The 20,575-nt window shown below is 41.4% G+C and overlaps 1 protein-coding gene across 2 annotated transcripts in view; it reads left to right on the top strand.

The window, feature by feature from the left end:
* DMXL2 (Dmx like 2) overlaps positions 1-20,575 on the top strand; it is a 199,409-nt gene that overhangs the window by 126,799 nt on the left and 52,035 nt on the right. For both annotated transcript variants that reach the window (XM_029575476.1, XM_029575477.1), the window contains exons 23-27: positions 1,791-2,055; positions 5,275-6,374; positions 15,770-15,961; positions 17,172-17,248; positions 20,197-20,327. In XM_029575476.1, the coding sequence (XP_029431336.1) occupies positions 1,791-2,055; positions 5,275-6,374; positions 15,770-15,961; positions 17,172-17,248; positions 20,197-20,327 (1,765 nt within the window). The remainder of the gene's footprint in view (positions 1-1,790; positions 2,056-5,274; positions 6,375-15,769; positions 15,962-17,171; positions 17,249-20,196; positions 20,328-20,575) is intronic.

Here is a 20,575-nt window from a genome sequence, read left to right as displayed (position 1 = left end):
CCCAGAGGCATTCCATGGCAGAGTTAAGTTATCCAGCTAATTTAGCGGATAATGGTGGTATTGGGTATTTATCTGTATGGCTTTGGGACTGCCTGAAAGTAGTTCTAAGGATAGATGGATAAACCTATCCAACTAATTTCGCAATGCCAAATAACTTTATCAGGCTAATTTATCTGCTCGCTACCTCATCAAATGTGCTTAAAGCAGCAGTGATAGCAAATAGATTTTTTATTTGTTTGGTATCTTTATTAAATATCCAGTATTCATAAACTAAATATATCAAAAACAGGATTCAGCAACAAAATGAAATGAACATTCATTGTCCTTGCACATGGAAGCTTGCCTGTGGCCATTTGCATCTGCTTCTTCTGCGGGTGCATTATTCCTGGGGAAAATAAGAAGCTTGCGAGTTGAAAACATAACGTGTGCCCAGTATTTTTTTCCCCTGACCCTGACTATGTCTCCCCTGCATGCATGGAAAAGTACACGAGTCGTGGAACTCCGCCACATGCTTTGAGTAAGTGCAGTTCTCAGACAGGTGACGCAGGTAAAATGCTCTCTTACCCCCTGCGAATGGCTTTCAAAACCGTCCCCTAGAGTGCGGATAGAACCGCTAGGCATCGGATACAAAGAAATGGGCGGCTCCCCACACACCTGAAACAATTTGAATCCGAAAAAATGGAAAATGTGTGGGGGAGGGAAAAGAAAAAAAGAAATTTGCTTACAAGAGTTGCAGAAGGTTTAACAGAGGGTGTTCTCACAAAAAGAGGGGCGAAGGCTTAAATGGACAGTAAGCTTAGAGAGCCATTCATGAGAAACCAGTGCTGTCCTAACATATCTCATGGATTTAGAAACACCTGGCAGAGGCCGAGCGGAAGATCGGTATAGGCGATAGATGACTTTGGAGTTCTTAGTTAATTCAGAGAAATTAAAATGTTAGAACCAGAAATTCACAAGAGCTTTGATTGCACATAAGTGTTAACGAATGTGGATATTAATTTTTTTTCACTTACACGTTTCAGTAATTTTGTAACTGTGAATTTGGTTTTCCCTGTAATATTTGTTAGCAAAAAAGCTGTAACTACCCCGACTTTTAAAAAAAAATTTTACATTTGTGACTTTTTCTGTCCTCGTATGCTAACTGGTCCGGCCAGTCTGCCCAGTTATTCCCGTCTGTACTGCCAAGCATCCATCACAGCTGCCAGCCCTAGAGCGTCAATGTCGCTCCTTGCCCAAGACACTTTTTTTGTCAGCGTCTTCCAACGCATTCCTCCCTCCTGGGTAGCTGAGTTTGCAAAGCCCACCTTTTGTTTCCATCGAGCGTCTCCCACCCGCACCAGGGCATTCGTTTATTTTCTTCTCAAAACATAAACCTGGTTAACCTCAATGGCGTGAATTTTCAAAGCCACTTACGTTCCTAAAACACGGCCGTATGCACATGAAAGGCTTCATGATAAAATCGTCAGGGGTTTGTGTGCATGGATCCCCATTTTGAGTACACCTTTATGCAAAAAAAAAAAAGGGGGCAGAGTTTGAATGTCCATACATATTTTTGATTTTTAAAAATATACACCTATATTTGTGCACACAATTTGCACACTGCAGCGTGCAGGTGTAAGTTTGCGGGTGACTTCATGTGTGATCTTTTGCATGATTTGAACGTGATCATGCACAAAAGTTCACGTTGAAAATTGGGTGTAATTTATGCGTGTAGAAGCCGCGTAAGTCACCCGCAGTTATAAAATTACCCTTGATGTGTCTTAGCAGAATTCCTCTTCGCTTGTCTGTAGGTTTGCCTTGAAAAAATGGAAGACATCCAGCTAGCCATGATTATAGCTCGCTTGTACGAGTCAGAATTTGAGACGTCGTCCACCTATGAATCCATCCTTTATGAAAAGGTTCTGGGTTGCCAGAAGGACGGCACAGGGTTCAGCTGTGCCAGGTTGCATTCAGACCCCTTCTTGCGCAGCATTGCTTACTGGATAATGAAGGATTACACTAAGGCATTGGATACGTTACTGGAGCAAACACCTAAGGATGAAGATGAAAATCCAGGTGAGGAAAACTTGTACAAATGTGCTTTTAGAGCTGATATGCCAAAGGGATGGTTATGTAAATATTCACCTACTTATGCAAATTGTCTTCTTTTATTTCTTCCCTGTTATACCCTGAAACAGTGTTTCTGTTTTCATCCTGAGCAGATTGGATATGCCTTTTTTTTTTTTTTCTTGCATGTTTGCTCTGGTAGAAAAGTTATCCTTTTGGGAGGTTAATCCCATTGCCGGGAGACAGCGATAGCACCTAGCTGACATGTTGTCCAAAGAGCCAGGCATCCCCATTCTTTCCCCTTCCTCTCCCTCCTTCCTTGATTCAGAAACAATTTGTGGGAGATTTAAATTGGAGTTAAGCATACATTTTCCATCTTGTTTTGCTGTAACTGTTACATTGTGGGCCTGATTTTCAAAGTCATCTACGTACATAGGATCTTTATTTTTAAGCCCATAAATGGCTCTTTTCACACAAAAGTATCATAATCCTGTTACACCTCCACTTTTATATGAACTGCACAGAGATGTTTCAGGGGGAGGTGCAGTTGGAGCAGATTTGGAACTTACATGCAACTTTTTAATTTTAAAAAGTTCGTGCTTAAACTAACCTGCATAAGTGACGTCCCGTGAAGAGGCAGTAATCTGTGCATATACTCAAGCACGTTATGCACAGGCTTTCAAAACGAATCTGAGGACATAATTTAGCTTGGAAAATTCAGGCAAGAGCCTACATAAAAACGATACATGCAGATACTGCCCTACCACTCACAATTATAAAATTACCTTCCCTATGAAGCGGCAGTCTCAAAAGGACACGAATTACAACGCAAAGGATCTGGAATTCATTCTCTCACCTGAAAACGGTACTGGGATGGGTGAGAAAGGGAGAGGACAAAGGGGGCAGCTGTCCCCTGGCATCAGGTTCAAAGGGGCCATCACCAGGGCAAGGCAGGGGATCCCCGTTTCATAACTACACCGGGCTTTGCCCTGATGAAACCATTGACCAGTGCCCTAAATCTCAGGCAGCAGGAAACAGTTCTCTGCTTCCTGCTCCTCAACCTCCCCTCCCCTCTCAGGCAGCATACAGGAACAGGAGGGTGCAGGGTAGGGGGTGAGCCTAGAGCAGGCAGAGCACAGTACCAGGTATAATCATCCCTCTGCTCCCTAATCCTACCCCCTCCTCTCCTCTTGTTGCCCCTTCCCTTCTTCTGCAGAAAACCGGAGAGAGGGATTAAGCTCAAATGGATAGCAGAACAAAGAATTTTGCCTGCGTGATTCTATTTCTAATTTGCCGTCCTTATTTGGTGAGGGTCTGTGTGCTGTGTGTGTGTTACTGAAGTAAGGTGTTCTGCTCGCATGCAGGTTCTGTATAGGGATCTAAGCAGTTCAGTTTTCCCGGTAGTATTGGTATTTTAAGGCCTGGTGCCTTTTCATACCGGGCAGTTGCTGTTTGAGTTCTGGGAGTTAGTGCTGTTTTGGTATGGTAAAGGTTTTGAATGACTTTTTTGCAAGGTTTTGTGGTGTTTCCTAAAATGAAAGAACTTTATATCACTGTTAGAGAAGTGATAACATAATTTTAATTTTTTTTTTCCTATGGTGAGTGGAAGGGGAAATATCTGAATTCAGCCCAGCCAGCCATTTCAGAGATTACCTTTGGTCACTGCAGTATGAATTTCTTCTAATTGAAGAATTTAGGTATTTTTTGTTTTAGTTTTTGCCTTCTAGCCCCAAGAATCACAGATGACACATTCATCAGTGTGAAGTGATTTTGCATTATGTGTTTATATCTGTGTATATCTAGAAGAGAGAGAGACACACACAAAACAGTTTAATATTTGCTGATATCCAATTATGTGATTTTACAGTATTATTCTGGGAATTTGCTGAATTTATCAAAATCTCAAGGGAAGCCTGTGGGTGGGACTTGCAAAACTGAAGGTTCACCTGGGCTGGTAATTCCCAAATCTGTCCTGTGAGACCCCCCAAGCAATAATGTTTCAGGCTATCTGCAATGAATAAGCTTTTGTGGGAGAATAGGAGCTGCCTCATGGCCTGTGAATGCGTCCTGGCTCACAGGCTCCATGATGATTTTATTTCAAGTTTCTGAAGTTATTGCCACTGCTGCTGCACAAAGATCTACAGAGAGGGGAGAGAAAATGGGAGGGGGTGGGGATGAAAAGAAGACTGCTGCCAGGCAGGAGGGGAAGAGAGGGGACCTGCTGCTGCTGCCGGGCAGGAGGGGAAGAGAGGGGACCTGCTGCCGGGCTGGAGGGGAAGAGAAGGGACCTGATGCCGGGTAATAGGGGAAGAGAGGGGACCTGCTGCCGGGCAGGAGGGGAAGAGAAGGGGACCTGCTGCCGGGCAAGAGGGGAAGAGAGGGGACCTGCTGCCGGGCAGGAGGGGAAGAGAAGGGGACCTGCTGCTGGGCAGAGCATTGGTGGGGGGTGAGACAGCTGATGCTGATAGGCAGATGATTGAGAGGAGAAGGGACTTCTGTTGTTAAGCAGAGAAAGAGAGGGCGGCTGCTGCTAGGTAGAGCATGAGGGGAAGCTGCTAGGAAGGAGACAGGTGGTAGGGGGTGCTGCCGGGCAAGGGGTGTGTGGGAGAGATTGCTGCTGGAGAAGGAATGGAAGGGAGAAAGAGGAGGAGTGGATGGAGGAGAAAGAAGGGGGTCCAGGGCAAGGAGTAGAGTGTGGGAGAGAGAGAGAAATGGAGGTCACAGAGTGCAGTTGGGGGGGGAGGGAAGAACGGAATGCAGAGGAAGGAGTGGAGGAAATGAGAGGGAGATGCTGGGCAAGGGTTGGGAGAAGAGAAAGAGGGGATTGCTGAGCAGGAAGGGGAGAGAGAGGAGGTGCTTTGTTGGAACACCACCACCAGAGAGAAAGAGAAATGTGCTTTCACCACCAGAGGAGAGAGCGTTGTGCTAGAGCAGTCAACAGGAGCAGAGCAGCATTATGAATATCTGCCCCGGTGCAGAAAAAACTGGTCCCAGCAGTGCCTGAAAATATTTAGCCTTGTACTCACTGTGCACCAGATGAAAATGGGAGCTTGATAACTTTGCCCGTGTTAGCTAATTTATGTTTTGGTGCATATTTGTTGGTGGTAAAAAGCTAATTCCAGACTTTTGTCCATCTGAGTAAGTGTTGTCCATTATCAAAAAAAAGTATTGTGTAGATATTGCATACGTTTTTTAATACAGACTCTAACATCTGTTTGATTCCTGTAGTTATCATCAAATCATGTAATCCTGTGGTGTTCAGTTTTTACAACTACCTTCGCACACATCCCTTACTCATACGAAGATATTTTTCCTCACCTGACGGCACCTTGGCAACCCTCGGTATGAAAACGGAGAAAAGTTTTGTTGATGAAATCAATCTTATAGAACGGAAGTTATTTTTTACCACTGCAAATGCTCACTTCAAAGTTGGGTGCCCTGTATTAGCTCTGGAGGTGCTCTCCAAAATTCCAAAGTTAAGTAAAAAAGGCGATGATCCTGCAAATGCAGATGAACACAGCTCAAGTTTTAAAGGGCAAAATGACCTGCAGTCTGCAAAGAATGATACAGCAATCCAAGACCTCGATTGGTCAAAGCCAGTTTCTGCTTCCACTGGTTTGGAAATGCCAAGTTTCCAAGGCTCCACAACAGATTTCGACTGGAGTCAGCCAATTATAAAAATTGACGATGATCCTCTTCTTCTTGACTGGGGAGAAGATAACAGTGCTGCATTGGAAGATGAGGAAGACAACAGTGGTTTAATAATGAAAGATTCAAAAGTGGAACAGAAAGACAAAACACAAAAGGAAAAAGGCCCAGATGGTAAGGAGTCCCAAACATGTTTTGAGACATCTAGTCACACGGAGGTTGATGTGATTGCCGAACAGCTCAAGTTTAGAGCATGTTTGAAAATCCTGATGACGGAGCTAAGGACTTTGGCTACGGGTTATGAGATAGATGGTGGAAAACTTAGGTTCCAGCTGTACAACTGGTTAGAAAAGGAAATTGCTGCTATGCATGATATATGCAACCGTGAAACGGAAAGCAAAGAATATTATACTGAAACATATTCAAAATTAGACGGTGACATAGCAGCACCTGAAATGGTTCTAGATAAGCCAGATATTGGCTCATATGAACGTCACCAGATAGAACGGCGCCGACTGCAAGCTAAACGGGAACATGCGGAGAAACGAAAGTGGTGGTTGCAGAACAACCAAGCTCTGCTGAGAGTGTTTCTTAGTTACTGCAGTTTGCATGGAGCACAAGGAGGTGGTCTGGCCTCTGTGAGAATGGAACTGAAATTTTTGTTACAAGAGTCACAGCAGGTAAGATCATTTTATTAACACACTGAGTTTTGTTAATTATATAATTGTCACAGTGATAATACTGTATATATCAAGTGTTAATGTGTGAAGCTAGTTAGGAAAGTTCTCTTGTGTGCCTTAAAGAGGCATGATTTGCTACTTTGAGTAACCATCCATTGTTTACCCCATAGCTAAACAAATTCTCTAGTGCTGATAGCAGAAAACACATGCTAGCAATAGATAAAACTCAGTCTATAGGGACCTATCTACTGAAACTTGTGGTAAAATTGCACTTGAGTGATGCAGTAAGATTTTTAGTTCACGTGCTAAAAGGTAATGTCTATATATGCGCACACAATCTGCATACTAACACATACAAGTACTGTTGACATGCTATTTCTCCCTGACCACCAAATCGCTTGTGACTTCTGTTGAAAACTGCATACATGTGCTAAACTTGAGCGTGCCCAGTCCTCTCTTCCTCTTGGTTCAGACTATGCTTGGAAATTTTATAAAAGAAGGCCCAGCACCATGGAACTGGTTGCCAATACTGAGGGGAAAACAGAAGAGCAACAGGAGAGGAGGTGAAAGGAATCTGAGGATAGAAAAATCAAATGTCTGTGTGGCTTGTGTTGTGTATTACCTTTCCTTTGTTTGTCCATTGTTCCAGGTCTGAGGATAAATGTGTTTCTCTCCATCAGCCTTCCAAGCTATTAAGGGTCTTGTCAAATTAGACAAAAGGATGGGGTTGGCAAGAGTAGAGCATGGAAGAGGTTGAGCAACTGTGCATGGGTGTGAAAGGCATGTGAGAAGTGAAAGTGCATAGGAGTAGTAGGGAAGAGAGGGAGGGTTGGTCAAGTCATGAGGAGAGTGAAAGCTATAGGAAGACGGCTCGCCACCCTGCAAATAAAGATGGAGAGGAAGGATTGAGCCAGAGGGAGAGCAGTCAAAATAGAGGGGTGGAGGAGGAAACCCATAGCCCAGATAAGGCCCATTAGACACTGGCTGGAAGAATGCAGGATAGCCCAGCAGGGGGAGAATGGACAGGGAAGGAGATATAAAAGAGGCGGTTTTACCCAAAAATATGCACTTTCTATGTTCAGGAGGTAGGGGAGGAGGAGCAGGAGGTTGGATCATGCATTATAGTAGTAGAGGTACAACCACATCAATGAATGTTGCATTTTGTTGTAGAAGAAAACTTCATTTTAGATCTGGTCCTGGAGGACTACAATGTGCTGTTTGCAAGAGACTCCTCAAGGGAAATCCCTGTCAGCAAAGGACCACATTTGGAAACAAATAGCATTGGACATCAACAGCCTTACAATTTCTCTCAGGACAAGAGCACATGTGAAACCTCACTATTAGGACATTAAACAGGGTATCTGTACCCACTGGAAGATAAAAGATGGTCCTGTCTGTCCTATTCGCCTCACACTACTGAAGCAACACCTTGTTAAAATGTTGTCCAGGTATTATCATCAGCCTTCTACAGTCTATGAATATAGCATCAGCCATATATCAGGGTTAAGCTGGTGAGTTGCCCACATTAAAGAACACAAATTAGGAACACACAGCAAGAGTCCACGAATGTTCCTTAGAAGGGCTTCTTGCAGGCCTTGACCTTTGTATAAAGCTTGTAGCCGTTTACAGACTTAGCAGGTGGAGGAACATTTTGGAAGGAATAGGAGTATAAAATCGGGCTAGGATCTTTTAGGGAAGTTGGGAACTTAGTGTTGCACTAAAATATATTTCAGGGCTGTATTAGGGGGGCTTGCAATAAATTCCTCACGTTTTTGATGGAAGCAAAAGGGGATGCATGGGCTCAAACAATACAACTTACCTCTGTATCTTTTCCAGATCAAGTGGGTTTGTGGTGAGTACCCTGAACTCTAAGCGCATACAGCCAACAGGTCAGGAATCGGAACAGGCAGAGAATGCTTCATTGCATACATCACATATGACCGACCTATACTCTCACACAACATCCAGCCAGTAGAGTCTGCAAGGAGAAGTACTGGCTTCATAGAGTACCTTGGCCAGGCCTGGAAGATCCATCCCCTTGATCTTAGGAAGGAATCTGATGAGCCTGACTCGTGAGAGCTATGTCCTTTAACAAACCTCTTCCTCCAAGCACCCTGTAGTATTAGGACAGCAATGATACAATGGGAAAGTCCATGAGGGCTTCAGAGTTGTAGTTTAACAAAAAGAAAAGCTGCAGATTCAAATGACCTGAAAGAAGCTCTAGATGACCTGATGACTGTATACACTGAAACCTCTGAACGTGTGCTATGATCTCTGAACAGACTAACTTCAGGAATGCCCATTGCTATACACTAGCAGACGGTCCTAACAACCAGCCACACCACCATGTGCTCCTTCCATCAAAGCTACGTCCACTCCATCCAGGCATATGTAGGAGCAGCTGTCTCGGAGGGCCACGGACCCAAGGAGAGGTGAAAAGGCTGGAGAGGGGGATGTCCAAGCTTTGTTGGGAAGATGCTGACTCCTGTCCATTCCTCCTAGTGTCCACTTGATGCCCTCTGTGAGGGGCGTATTGTTCAACTGCTGCTGCTTTGTGTCTTCTGCAACACCTGTCTTGCATAACATTTGTATCATCTGAGAACACGCAAGACATAGAACACACACCATGCAACATTTAAGCAAAATCGTGTCATCGAATAAGGCCTTGTTGGATGGGCCTTTATTTGAAGTAGTTACAGCATTGTGTCTTTTACATTGTAAAGTGTACAGCAATGTTTGGAAAAACAGTTGCCGTCTAAATAAATGCGGGATTGTTTTTGAAGCGATCGTGTGCATTGGTGTCTCTCCTCTCTGGCCACCTCCTTTCTCTATGTCTCTCTCTCTCTCTGTCTCTCTCTCCTCCATCTTTTCCCAGTCCTCTTCCATGCCTTCAATAACTCCTGTTGCAGTAATCACATTTCTTTTTCAATCTGCACTTAATATCCTGCCTTTACATTAAATACAAATCAAACTACAGCTCATAAAAATACAAATTCATATTATAATTAGAAAATTCATAACACTCCACTGAACTCACTAGGGAATGAGCCAGCAGAGTCATTGGTAATATATTTAAACAAACTAATTATTAATATAATATAAATCTAGAGCCTTTCAAAAAGCCTCCATCTGTATTCTTTTATGCTTCTTTTCTGTACATCGCTGTGGGGTGACTTTTAAAGAAAATCTGGAAAGCTGTTCACAAATTTTATTGAACTAACCAAATAATATGTCCTGTTAGCAGAGCCTTTTAGAAACATGATGGCAGAAAGACCACATGGGCCACTGAGTCGCTTGTTAGCTGAAAGGTTAATTCCTGGCCTGAGCAGCTGTTACAATTTAAGTATGAGTAAGTGCAAACCAAATAGCACGTGGAGTAGATCATACCACTATTTACCATGTGTCCACTACAGCCTAAAAGAAGGTGATAATGCCTCTGGTGAGACCTCACTTGGAGTACCGGGTACAGTTCTGGAGGCTGCATCTTGAAAAGGATATCAACTTAAGTTATCCAGCTAAATGCCTTTGAATATGGACCCCCAAGTCTCTAATTTGCCTATGGTATACATTGTTTCCATGTGCAGGTGTACACATTTTGGCACACACAAGCCAGGGAGGGTAGTTTTTAAGACTTTTTACATGGCATAAAAAGCCATTTTGATAATTGCCACACTCCCCACCCAGTGTGGGCAAAATTGTGCAGGTATAGGGTGGAAGAGGGAAAGCGCACACAACGGATTTCATTTTGAAATCCCTGTGCATTGTTTAGCACCTGCTGCTGCAAGCAGTTGCAAAGTTTGTGGCCCCAAAGAACCTGCATTCTCTGGGGAGTTTCTCTGCAAGCCCACAGGCTTCCAGTGGGAGCACTGAGAGGAGAGGATCACCTTGCTGGTGGCTGAAAAGAATCAGTAAGTTTTTGCTTGGGACATTGTCTTTTTCAAAAGTATTGGGGCAAAGTTAACTGGGAATATTATTTAGTATGTTTGTGCTTTTAATAGTAAGACAGCGAATAAACAAGTTAGACTGTATTTTTAAATGGTCAGTCAGTAAGGCAGCTAGTAAGCAGTAGTTAGTGTGTTTATTTTTAAAAGTCTGTAAGGCAACTATTAAGCAGAACTGAGTGTTTGTATTTAAAAAAAAAAAAAAAAAAAAGTAGCCAGAAGCTTGAAATAAGCTAGGAGCAGTGTATACCTAAGTAAAAAGGTTGAAAAGTTCAGTTCAGTTACTCACCTTGGAAAGGTGTTGAGGTAGTGTGATTTGGTTTGGTTAGGTACCAACATTTGTTAATCAAGAGAGCAGTGAGTCACTCTGGCGCTAACCTTTAAAAAGGAGATAGAGCAGCTTTTAAACTAGAACAAAGGGGAAAGCTGACAGTTGCTCAGCAGCGCATGGTTCGGAGAGAGGTTTCTTCAAAGGATATTAATGATGCATTAGAATTAGGGCATCCTGACAATAAGGTTCCAATAATAAGAAAAGTAGTCCAAGTGCCTGTAACTAAAAACTCACCTGAGCTAAAAAACAAAAAACAAACAAAAACAAACAAAAAACAAACTTTGAAATGTTTGTATGTTAATGCCAGAAGTCTAAGAAGTAAGATGGGAGAATAAGAATGTATAGCAGTGAATGATGACATAGACTTAATTGGCATCTAAGAGACATGGTGGAAGGAGGACAACCAATGGGACAGTGCTATACCGGGGTACAAATTATATCGCAATGACGGAGAGGAGCACCCAGGAGGCAGTGTGGCGCTTTATGTCCGGGATGGCATAGAGTCCAACAGGATAAACATCCTGCATGAGACAAAATGCAAAATTGAATCTTTATGGGTAGAAATCCCTTGTGTGTCAGGAAGACTATAGTGATAGGAGTATACTACCATCCACCTAGTCAAGATGGTGAGATGGACAGTGAAATGCTAAGAGAAATTAGGGAAGCTAACCAAATTGGTAGTGCGGTGATAATGGGAAACTTCAATTACCCCAATATTGACTGGGTAAATGTATCATCAGGACACGCTAGAGAGATAACGTTCCTGGATGGAATAAATGATAGCTTTATGGAGCAATTGGTTCAGGAACCGACGAGAGAGGGAGCAATTTTATATCTAATTCCCAGTGGAGCACAGGATTTGGTGAGAGAGGTAACTGTGGTGGGGCTGCTTGGCAATGGTGATCATAATATGATCAAATTTGAATTAATGACTGGAAGAGGGACAGTATGCAAATCCACGGCTCTCGTGCTAAACTTTCAAAAGGGAAACTTTGATAAAATGAGAAAAATTGTTAGAAAAAAACTGAAAGGAGCAGCTACAAAAGTAAAAAGTGTGCAAAAGGTGTGGTCATTGTTAAAAAAAAAAAAATACCATTCTAGAAGCACAGTCCAGATGTATTCCACACATTAAGAAAGGTGAAAAGAAGGTAAAAAGATTACCGGCATGGTTAAAAGGGGAGGTGAAAGAAGCTATTTTAGCCAAAAGATCTTCATTCAAAAATTGGAAGAAGGATCCAACAGAAGAAAAAAGGCTAATGCATAAACTATGGCAAGTTAAATGTAAGACATTGATAAGACAGGCTAAGAGAGAATTTGAAAAAAAGTTGGCCGCAGAGGCAAAAACTCTCAGTAAAATCCTTTCTAAATATATCCGAAGCAGAAAGCCTGTGAGGGAGTCAGTTGGACCGTTAGATGATCGAGGAGTTAAAGGGGCACTTAGAGAAGATAAGGCCATCGCGGAAAGATTAAATGATTTCTTTGCTTCGGTGTTTACTGAAGAGGATGTTGGGGAGATACCCGTACTGGAGAAGGTTTTCATGGGTAACGATTCAGATGGACTGAATCAAATCACGGTGAACCGAGAAGATGTGGTAGACCTGATTGACCAACTGAAGAGTAGTAAATCACCTGGATAGGATGATATACATCCCAGAGTTCTGAAGGAACTAAAAAATGAAATTTCAGACCTATTAGGAAAAATTTGTAACCTATCATTAAAATCATCCATTGTACCTGAAGACTGGAGGATAGCTAATGTAACCCCAATATTTAAAAAGGGCTCCAGGGGCGATCCGGGAAACTACAGACCGGTTAGCCTGACTTCAGTGCCAGGAAAAATAGTGGAAAGTGTTCTAAACATCAAAATCATAGAACATATAGAAAGACATGGTTTAATGGAACAAAGTCAGCATGACTTTACCCAAGGCAAGTCTTGCCTCACAAATCTGCTTCACTTTTTTGAAGGAATTAATAAACATGTGGATAAAGGTGAACCGGTAGATGTAGTGTACTTGGGTTTTCAGAAGGCGTTTGACAAAGTTCCTCATGAGAGGCTTCTAGGAAAAGAAAAAAGTCATGGGATAGGTGGCAATGTCCTTTCATGGATTGCAAACTGGCTAAAAGACAGAAAACAGAGAGTAGGATTAAATGGACAATTTTCTCAGTGGAAGGGCGTGGGCAGTGGAGTGCCTCAGGGATCTGTATTGGGACCCTTACTTTTCAATATATTTATAAATGATCTGGAAAGAAATACGACGAGTGAGATAATCAAATCTGCAGATGATACAAAATTGTTCAGAGTAGTTAAGTCACAAGCAGATTGTGATAAATTGCAGGAAGACCTTGTGAGACTGGAAAATTGGGCATCAAAATGGCAGATGAAATTTAATGTGGATAAGTGCAAGGTGATGCATATAGGGAAAAATAACCCATGCTATAGTTACACAATGTTAGGTTCCATATTAGGTGCTACAACCCAAGAAAGAGATCTAGGCATCATAGTGGATAACACATTGAAATTGTCTGTTCAGTGTGCTGCAGCCGTCAAAAAAGCAAACAGAATGTTGGGAATTATTAGAAAGGGAATGGTGAATAAAACGGAAAATGTCATAATGCCTCTGTATCGCTCCATGGTGAGACCGCACCTTGAATACTGTGTACAATTCTGGTCGCCGCATCTCAAAAAAGATATAATTGCGATGGAGAAGGTACAGAGAAGGGCTACCAAAATGATGAGGTGAATGGAACAGCTCCCCTATGAGGAAAAACTAAAGAGGTTATGACTTTTCAGCTTGGAGAAGAGACGGCTGAGGGGGGATATGATAGAGGTGTTTAAAATCATGAGAGGTCTAGAACGGGTAGATGTGAATCGGTTATTTATTCTTTTGGATAATAGAAAGACTTGGGGGAACTCCATGAAGTTAGCATGTGGCACATTTAAAACTACTTGGAGAAAGTTCTTTTTTACTCAATGCACAATTAAACTCTGGAATTTGTTGCCAGAGGATGTAGTTAGTGCAGTTAGTATAGCTGTGTTTAAAAAAGGATTGGATAAGTTCTTGGAGAAGTCCATTACCTGCTATCAATTAAGTTGACTTAGAAAATAGCCACTGCTATTACTAGCAACGGTAACATGGAATAGACTTAGTTTTTGGGTACTTGCCAGGTTCTTATGGCCTGGATTGGCCACTGTTGGTAACAGGATGCTGGGCTTGATGGACCCTTGGTCTGACCCAGTATGGTAGAAAAAAAAAAAGCTGTCTAAAATCTAGCACCAGCATGTGCAGTAAACAGCCTCAGTGCATGCCTTAAACTTTAGTGCATAGACCTCTATACAATATGTCTCGACTTTTACCAAGTCAAAATTACCCCTGCATCCGTGCAAAGTATTCTGTCTGTTTAAAGCCATAGTAGAAAGCTCCTGTGTGAGGAAAATCTTGATCTAGAATTAGTCTGGCTGTCTTTACTATCATTGTGTCCTTCATGGTTCCCATTTTCCCTTTCAAGAAAGTGCATAAAGGGCATGTTGAGACCATTTGTCTTTGTGACAGGAGCTGAAATGTTGTTTCGTGCTTCTGTGCCCTGCAGACCGACCTTCCCTGATAGTATTCCTGGCCTCTTGCTCGTCTGTATGCTTCAATGCATGCTACAGACACAGTGCCACAACTAGGATGCAAATGTTCTATGTAAAAAACCCCGGTCTAACCTCCCAGACCAGGGCAACCTTTTTGTTACATGTAAACCGGATTGATTTGTATTGATTTGTATTGCATACAGGAATTCCGGTATATAAAAATTAAAAATAAATAAATAAATAAATGAAGCGTTGTATGGAACGAACACGAGTATTCTGCCCTTCCCAGAGACTAACAGTTCCCCGATATGGTTTTCCTTATAAGCGCTTGCTTTCATTTGCACCTTTTGAAAACTTTGACGCGTGTTTTCTGACTTGAAACGTGTGTTTATGTCCCTGTGATGACCTAAGGTAATGAGGGGGTGATGATTATCAAACTGTTCACAGTGGGACAAAGTCCGATTGTATCTTTTTCTTTTTCTTTCTTTTTTTTTTTTTTTTTTTTTTACCCATGGGCTTTGCACCAGTTCTTCAAAGCGAAATGCTTGCACCTGCTCGCTCTGCTGGAGGAGCCACTCCTCTCGTTGCTGAAGAACACTCAGGCTTCTGGCCGTATCTAGGGAGGGCCGTTTTCAGGCAGCTGATGACCGTGTGCATTGGTTGGAATATTGACCTCTAAAACTGTAATGTCCTTGAACGAATTTGTACTGCAGCAGCGGCAGCATTGTGTTTGTATCCAGCACTAATACTTTGAGGAGAGGGCTGCTGCTGGGCCACGAACAAGTTAGCCACAGCTCGGCCAGTTGTTCTGATTCTGAGTCTTGGGCCATAGCCAAGGCAGCAAGGTGAACAAATGGGGGGGGGGGGGGGGGGGGGAAACTTTGGTGAGAATCGCGTTTTCCATGGAACTGCTCCAGATCTGACCTAGCTCTGATACTTTTATGGGCAGAAGGACCAGTATTGTGAAAAATATCACCAGGGTTTGTGAAATCTGTGACAAATCTCATAATGAATTTAAACGACGAGGTTTCAGTTTCGAGCTAGATGAGAGCGTGAAGATAAGGGGGTGTGGACTTTTCAAGAGAAAGCTTGTGAGCTAGGTCAGCAAACCCTCAAGAAAATTCACTCCCCCCCCCCCCCCCCCCCCCCCCCAAAAAAAAAACCCTCCAATACCGGTTCCTTGAATCGATGAATCTTGCTTCAAAACTGAAGTTCACTGGTCTGATTTTGACTTCACATTTTCCACACTTTTCTGAGTAAAGAGATAAGAATTTCTGGGATTCAAACCGGACCTTGGAGTCTAGTCCAACCCAGTTGACCAGTCCCTAGTTATGCATTAATAAATTGGCGCAACAGAAACACTTCAGTTCCATGACTTCCCTTCAGCCAGATGTCCCTTGGGAAGTGCTGCAAAAATAGTCTTGCACCTCTCTGTGTTTCGTTTGTTTGTATGTAAAAGCTTGCTGCTGAGGTTATTTAAAGCAATAAATTACATAATATTCCATTTAGTTGTCGTTTTTTTTTTTTTTTTTTTTTTTGGTAAACACAGGAAACTACTGTGAAGCAGCTTCAGTCTCCTCTTCCACTACCTACAACGCTTCCCTTGCTTTCAGCAAGTATTGCTGTGACTAAAACCGTTATTGCCAACCCCGTGCTGTACTTGAATAATCACATCCACGACATCCTTTATACGATTGTGCAGATGAAAATGCCACCGCATCCGGATGTTAAAGATGTGAAGGTAATGTGCTAGGCCACGTCAGTAACTCGGTGAAAGGGCAGATCAAAAAAAACAAGAGGATGTTTCAAATCTGAGCCCTTTATAATGTCGAGTCATCGAGGCCTGAGTCATCAAGGGCTTTACTTATGTTGTACAGAAAGAATGCCTCCCGGTTCTCACTTACAGGGCCCATTTTCAAGAACCCACTGAGCATGAAAGCTAAGCAGATGATTTTACTCACTTATCTTTAGCCTGATTTTCAGCTGATTATCAACTAGGCTGTCGACTGAAAATTTGCCCGGCCAGGTTTAGGTTGCTCTTTTTTTTCTGCTCAGAGGTAACTGGGAAACTCAACTGGCTAGCACTGATCTTCTGTGCTAGCCACCTCCATTCCGTTCCCTGCCCTAGCCACATCCTGGCACTGATGCATTTATGGGGTGATTTGGTGACAGCCCACCTAAGGGAGTCAGCAAATAAATGCATAGATTACACCAGTGCTCGCCTGGAAAATACCCCAACCAAACCACCCAGGAAAATTTGCAGGCACACTTTTGAAAATCCGAAAGCATGTGGATAAATCCAAACTGCTCCCTATCTCTGCCCCAGGAATGCCTCTGCCTGGTCCAGGTAAATGTACGCACATACAGGACATCTGTGCAAACATTTACCTGCAGGCAGATTTATCACAGACCATTTCCATGGTTTTAAAGCATTATGATGCCTTTTAAAATTGCCCTCCCTGCCAATAAAATTTAACCAGTCAGAGCTGGGAAATTTTTAACCAGTTAGGTTTGATCGACTAATGCCCAGATTAGCCAGGTAAACCATTTGAACCTTCCCCCCCCACCCACCCCCCTCCGTATGTGTTTGTCTGTATACAATGAGGTAAGCTTTCTCCTCTCTTGCAAGGGAATGTTGGATGCCTCGATAAATAAATTTCTAATATTTCTGAATGTCTTTGCTCTCTCACCTTGGCCATAGAGATTAGGTTCCTTTCCCTTGCAGCTAGAAATCAGTGATTCATTTTGGCATTTATTAGAAAACTTGACATCTTGATCCCTGAGGTTTCACATCTTGGCTTGTTTCAGGAATAGTCTGTTCATTTTCTGTTTCTGTTGGCAGTGCTGGACCCTGCCGCAGGTTTACAAGCTGTTTTTGTAGCCATATTGTGTGCATCTCAGAAGCTTTACTAGGATGCTTTGTTTTTTTCATGATGTGTTTTGCTTTTCAGGTTTACACTCTTCACTCCTTAGCTGCTTCGCTTTCTGCTTCAATTTACCAAGCATTATGTGACAGTCATAGTTACAGGTAAAAACAAAACTCTTACCTCCCTGCTGCCTGTGAAAAAGCGTATTGGATGAGACATTCACTAAGAGGCTTTGTAGTATTCAGCTGAGCTTTGTGGTTTTATTTTGAAATGTTGGTGTCATCAACTCCATACAAGATTATTAACAAATGCTATGTGAATCTAATGAGTTATGGAAAATAAAGATTTCAGCATTGGATATTAGCCATCACATACTCTGCTACAAAGCTAGTATGCTTTACAGTAGTACAGTACAATTTTACAAAATAGATCTATTTCTTTATTTAAAGTTATTTAACAATCACACACTCCCATGATCATGGCAGCTCACAAAATTAATATGTATATAAATTATAAACCACACATAAAAGCACAGAAATAAACATTAAAAAAAATACATTTTAAATAACAAAAATACTGACTTGCCCTGAAAAAAAAAACTCTCTGATATAGTAAAGACCAATCATAATTTTTTTTTGCTATAAGATATCAAGAAATGAATGACTTGAGGTATCCATTCTTTCAGAAGTTCATTCCTGAAAAGCTTGCTGAAAAAGCCATGTCTTTTAGGATTTTCGTATCGGCCTTGGCATCGAACATAACTCTTTAAGATGTTCAGGTGTAGAGTTCCACATTTTTGGACCGGCCACTGAAATAGCATGGTCACTAACTTCCTCCAAATGGGCTTGATGTAATGTAAGAACTGCCAAAAATCCCCTGTTTGCTGATGTTAATGTTCTTTGTGCAGTATGCATGTGTAAGGCCATTCCCAACCATGATATTTCAGTATCGCTATTTGTTTATTTGTTTGATGCATATACCGCTTTTTGGCACTTCAAAGTGGATTACATTCAGGTACTGTAGGTATTTTAATTATTTTCTGGATCAGTTTTAGTACCCTATAATAAATTCTGAATTAGATGGGTAACCATGATAAAATGGGTGAAATATGATCACATTTAGATTGCCCAGACAAAACTAAGGCACCTAGTTTTGTAACAATTGCTCAGATCTAAGGGTACTATTGGGAAGGCCAAGAATTAAGGAGTTACAGTAATCGATTCCTGAAAATAATAAAGCTTGGAGTACAGATTGGAAATCGTCTGGCTCTAGCAGTGGTTTCAAGCATCTTAAAATGCGTAGTTTATAATTCCCCTTTTTTATCAAGTTACGAATATGTAACTTCTTTGTTCATCTGGTATCCAAGAGCATCCTTAAGATCTGGTACATGATTCACAATCAGAATTCTCTGTCCTGAAAAATGCAGGCAACTCCTCTACATCTGAGCATCTGGATAAATACATTATTTTAGTTTTTGAGATATTTAATAACTGATAAATCTCCAACTGTTTGAATGTGAATGAAATTGAATTATTAACTGGAATGAAGAATTATAAGTCTGCATATATATGAAAATTTAAATCAAGACCTCCTAATAGTTTGCATAAAGGTGATAAGTAAATATAAAATAATGTGGCAGACTTTGCTGATCCCTTCAGCTTGCCTGTCTTATAAATTGTATCCTATCGGAATCTGCTGGGTATGGTCAGATATAAGTGAATTAAACCATTTCCTAAAGGATCCTGCAATACTGATCTCTTCAAAGTGCTTCATTAATATTTTATGGTCCAATGGTGTCAAAAGCCAGTACATATTTTGAAACATATCAAAACCGTGTCAAATGATGTTAGACATTGATAATAGTAACATTTCTGTACTCCATTTTTCCTAAATCAAAATTGATGTTTAATAAAGTTTTCTTCAAGATATTCAGTTTGCTGTTTATGTAGATCACTTTCAATAACTTTTGCCGTGAACGGTGGAAAGGATATTGGCTTGTTAGCTAGCCAACAGATTCTGATCATTAGAATGGTTATTGAGTTGGTCTGACTCTAGCTTTTTTTTTTATTGCATCTGGGGTCCAGCCTTTAGTTCGTGAAAGATTAGCAATTTTGGTCACATAACAGGATATATCCTCGTGAATAGTTCTTAATGTACAGTTTAATGCGCAAAAGGTCAGGTTTAGTTTAACAGTTATTTGCTGAATTTCAGTATTAGAAACAAAAGAGAAATGTTCCCAAAAGCATACCAAGCTTATAAGGTATTGCAAGTAGTGCATCATATAACAGTGGGAATTACTGCATAAATCATCCATTTTTTTTGTGAAGAAATAAACAAAATCCTCACAATGCAAGAGAGATAAGCAGGATTTAATATTTTGTGAATTTCAAAGGTAGATTTGGTAAGTCGTTCTACAAATAAGAATTTTATATTATAGCCTGTCTCATGAATTTGGCAGTAAAGTATCTGGTTTTTGCTTTATTGGTGGATTCCCTAAACTCTGTAGTAGCAGTCTGTATCTCTCTAGATTCGAGCTGGACTTATCTTTTCTCCATTTATGTTGAGCATACTGTAAAGCCTATTTTTCTTCTCTCAATTTACCTGAGTTCCATGGTTCTCATCCTTCACATTAATGGTTTGCATAGTTCATCAGCTGTTCCTAGAATTTTCATCCCCTTCAGATAGAGCAGTTGTAATGTCATCACGGCAGATTGTATCTAGTTGTGCAGGTAGCTTTCTTTTTAATTCATCTATGCCAAGATGCTTGCATCTCTTTACTATCTGATTACATTGTGTATAGTTTGCATGGGAGAGTGCAGTTGAACTCTACGATTAATTTATGGTCTGACCAAAGAATTTGGTTGCATTACAGAAAAATCAGGTCTAATGTATGGCCAGCCTTGTGTTGGGACCTTGGATTATTTGGTCCCACCCCAAGGCCTTCATTGATTCCAAAAAGATCTCTCGTGGAATAGACTGATGTTGAAATCCCCAAGCACCTAACAGAATACTGAAATAGACTCATCAGTTTTGGATTTAAATGTTTAAAGGAAATACCAGTTTAAAATAATTTCTAAATGGAAAAACTTTTTTTTTTTCTTTTTTGTAGTAGTCAGACAGAAACAAACCAATTTACAGGGATGGTTTATCAAGGGCTTCTCCTGAGTGAACGGCGCAGGCTGAGAACAGAAAGCATTGAGGAACATGCAACACCCAACTCCAGCCCTGCCATATGGCCTGGTGAGAAAACTTCCGATCAGGTTTTGTTTTGTTTTTTAAAAATATAGCACTTGGTTTCTGGAAACTTCCTTCATTACTCTTTCCAAAATGTTGCAAGGCCATTTCAGGGGATTCTTTGACGTATTAACTCATAATCTACAGCAGATCTGTTTGCAGCCTTAGAGGTCCAAAGTGGAAGCCCTGTGATCGCTGACTGATATCTGTCTAATACAGACAGACTGGTATTTAGTTTGGCTCACCCTGCTAAT

The sequence above is a fragment of the Rhinatrema bivittatum genome, chromosome 13 (assembly GCF_901001135.1).
Source record: "Rhinatrema bivittatum chromosome 13, aRhiBiv1.1, whole genome shotgun sequence".
In the NCBI taxonomy this organism is placed as follows: Eukaryota; Metazoa; Chordata; class Amphibia; order Gymnophiona; family Rhinatrematidae; genus Rhinatrema; species Rhinatrema bivittatum.
Note: the sequence above shows the minus strand (reverse complement) of the source record. Positions and strands in the feature narration are given on the sequence as shown.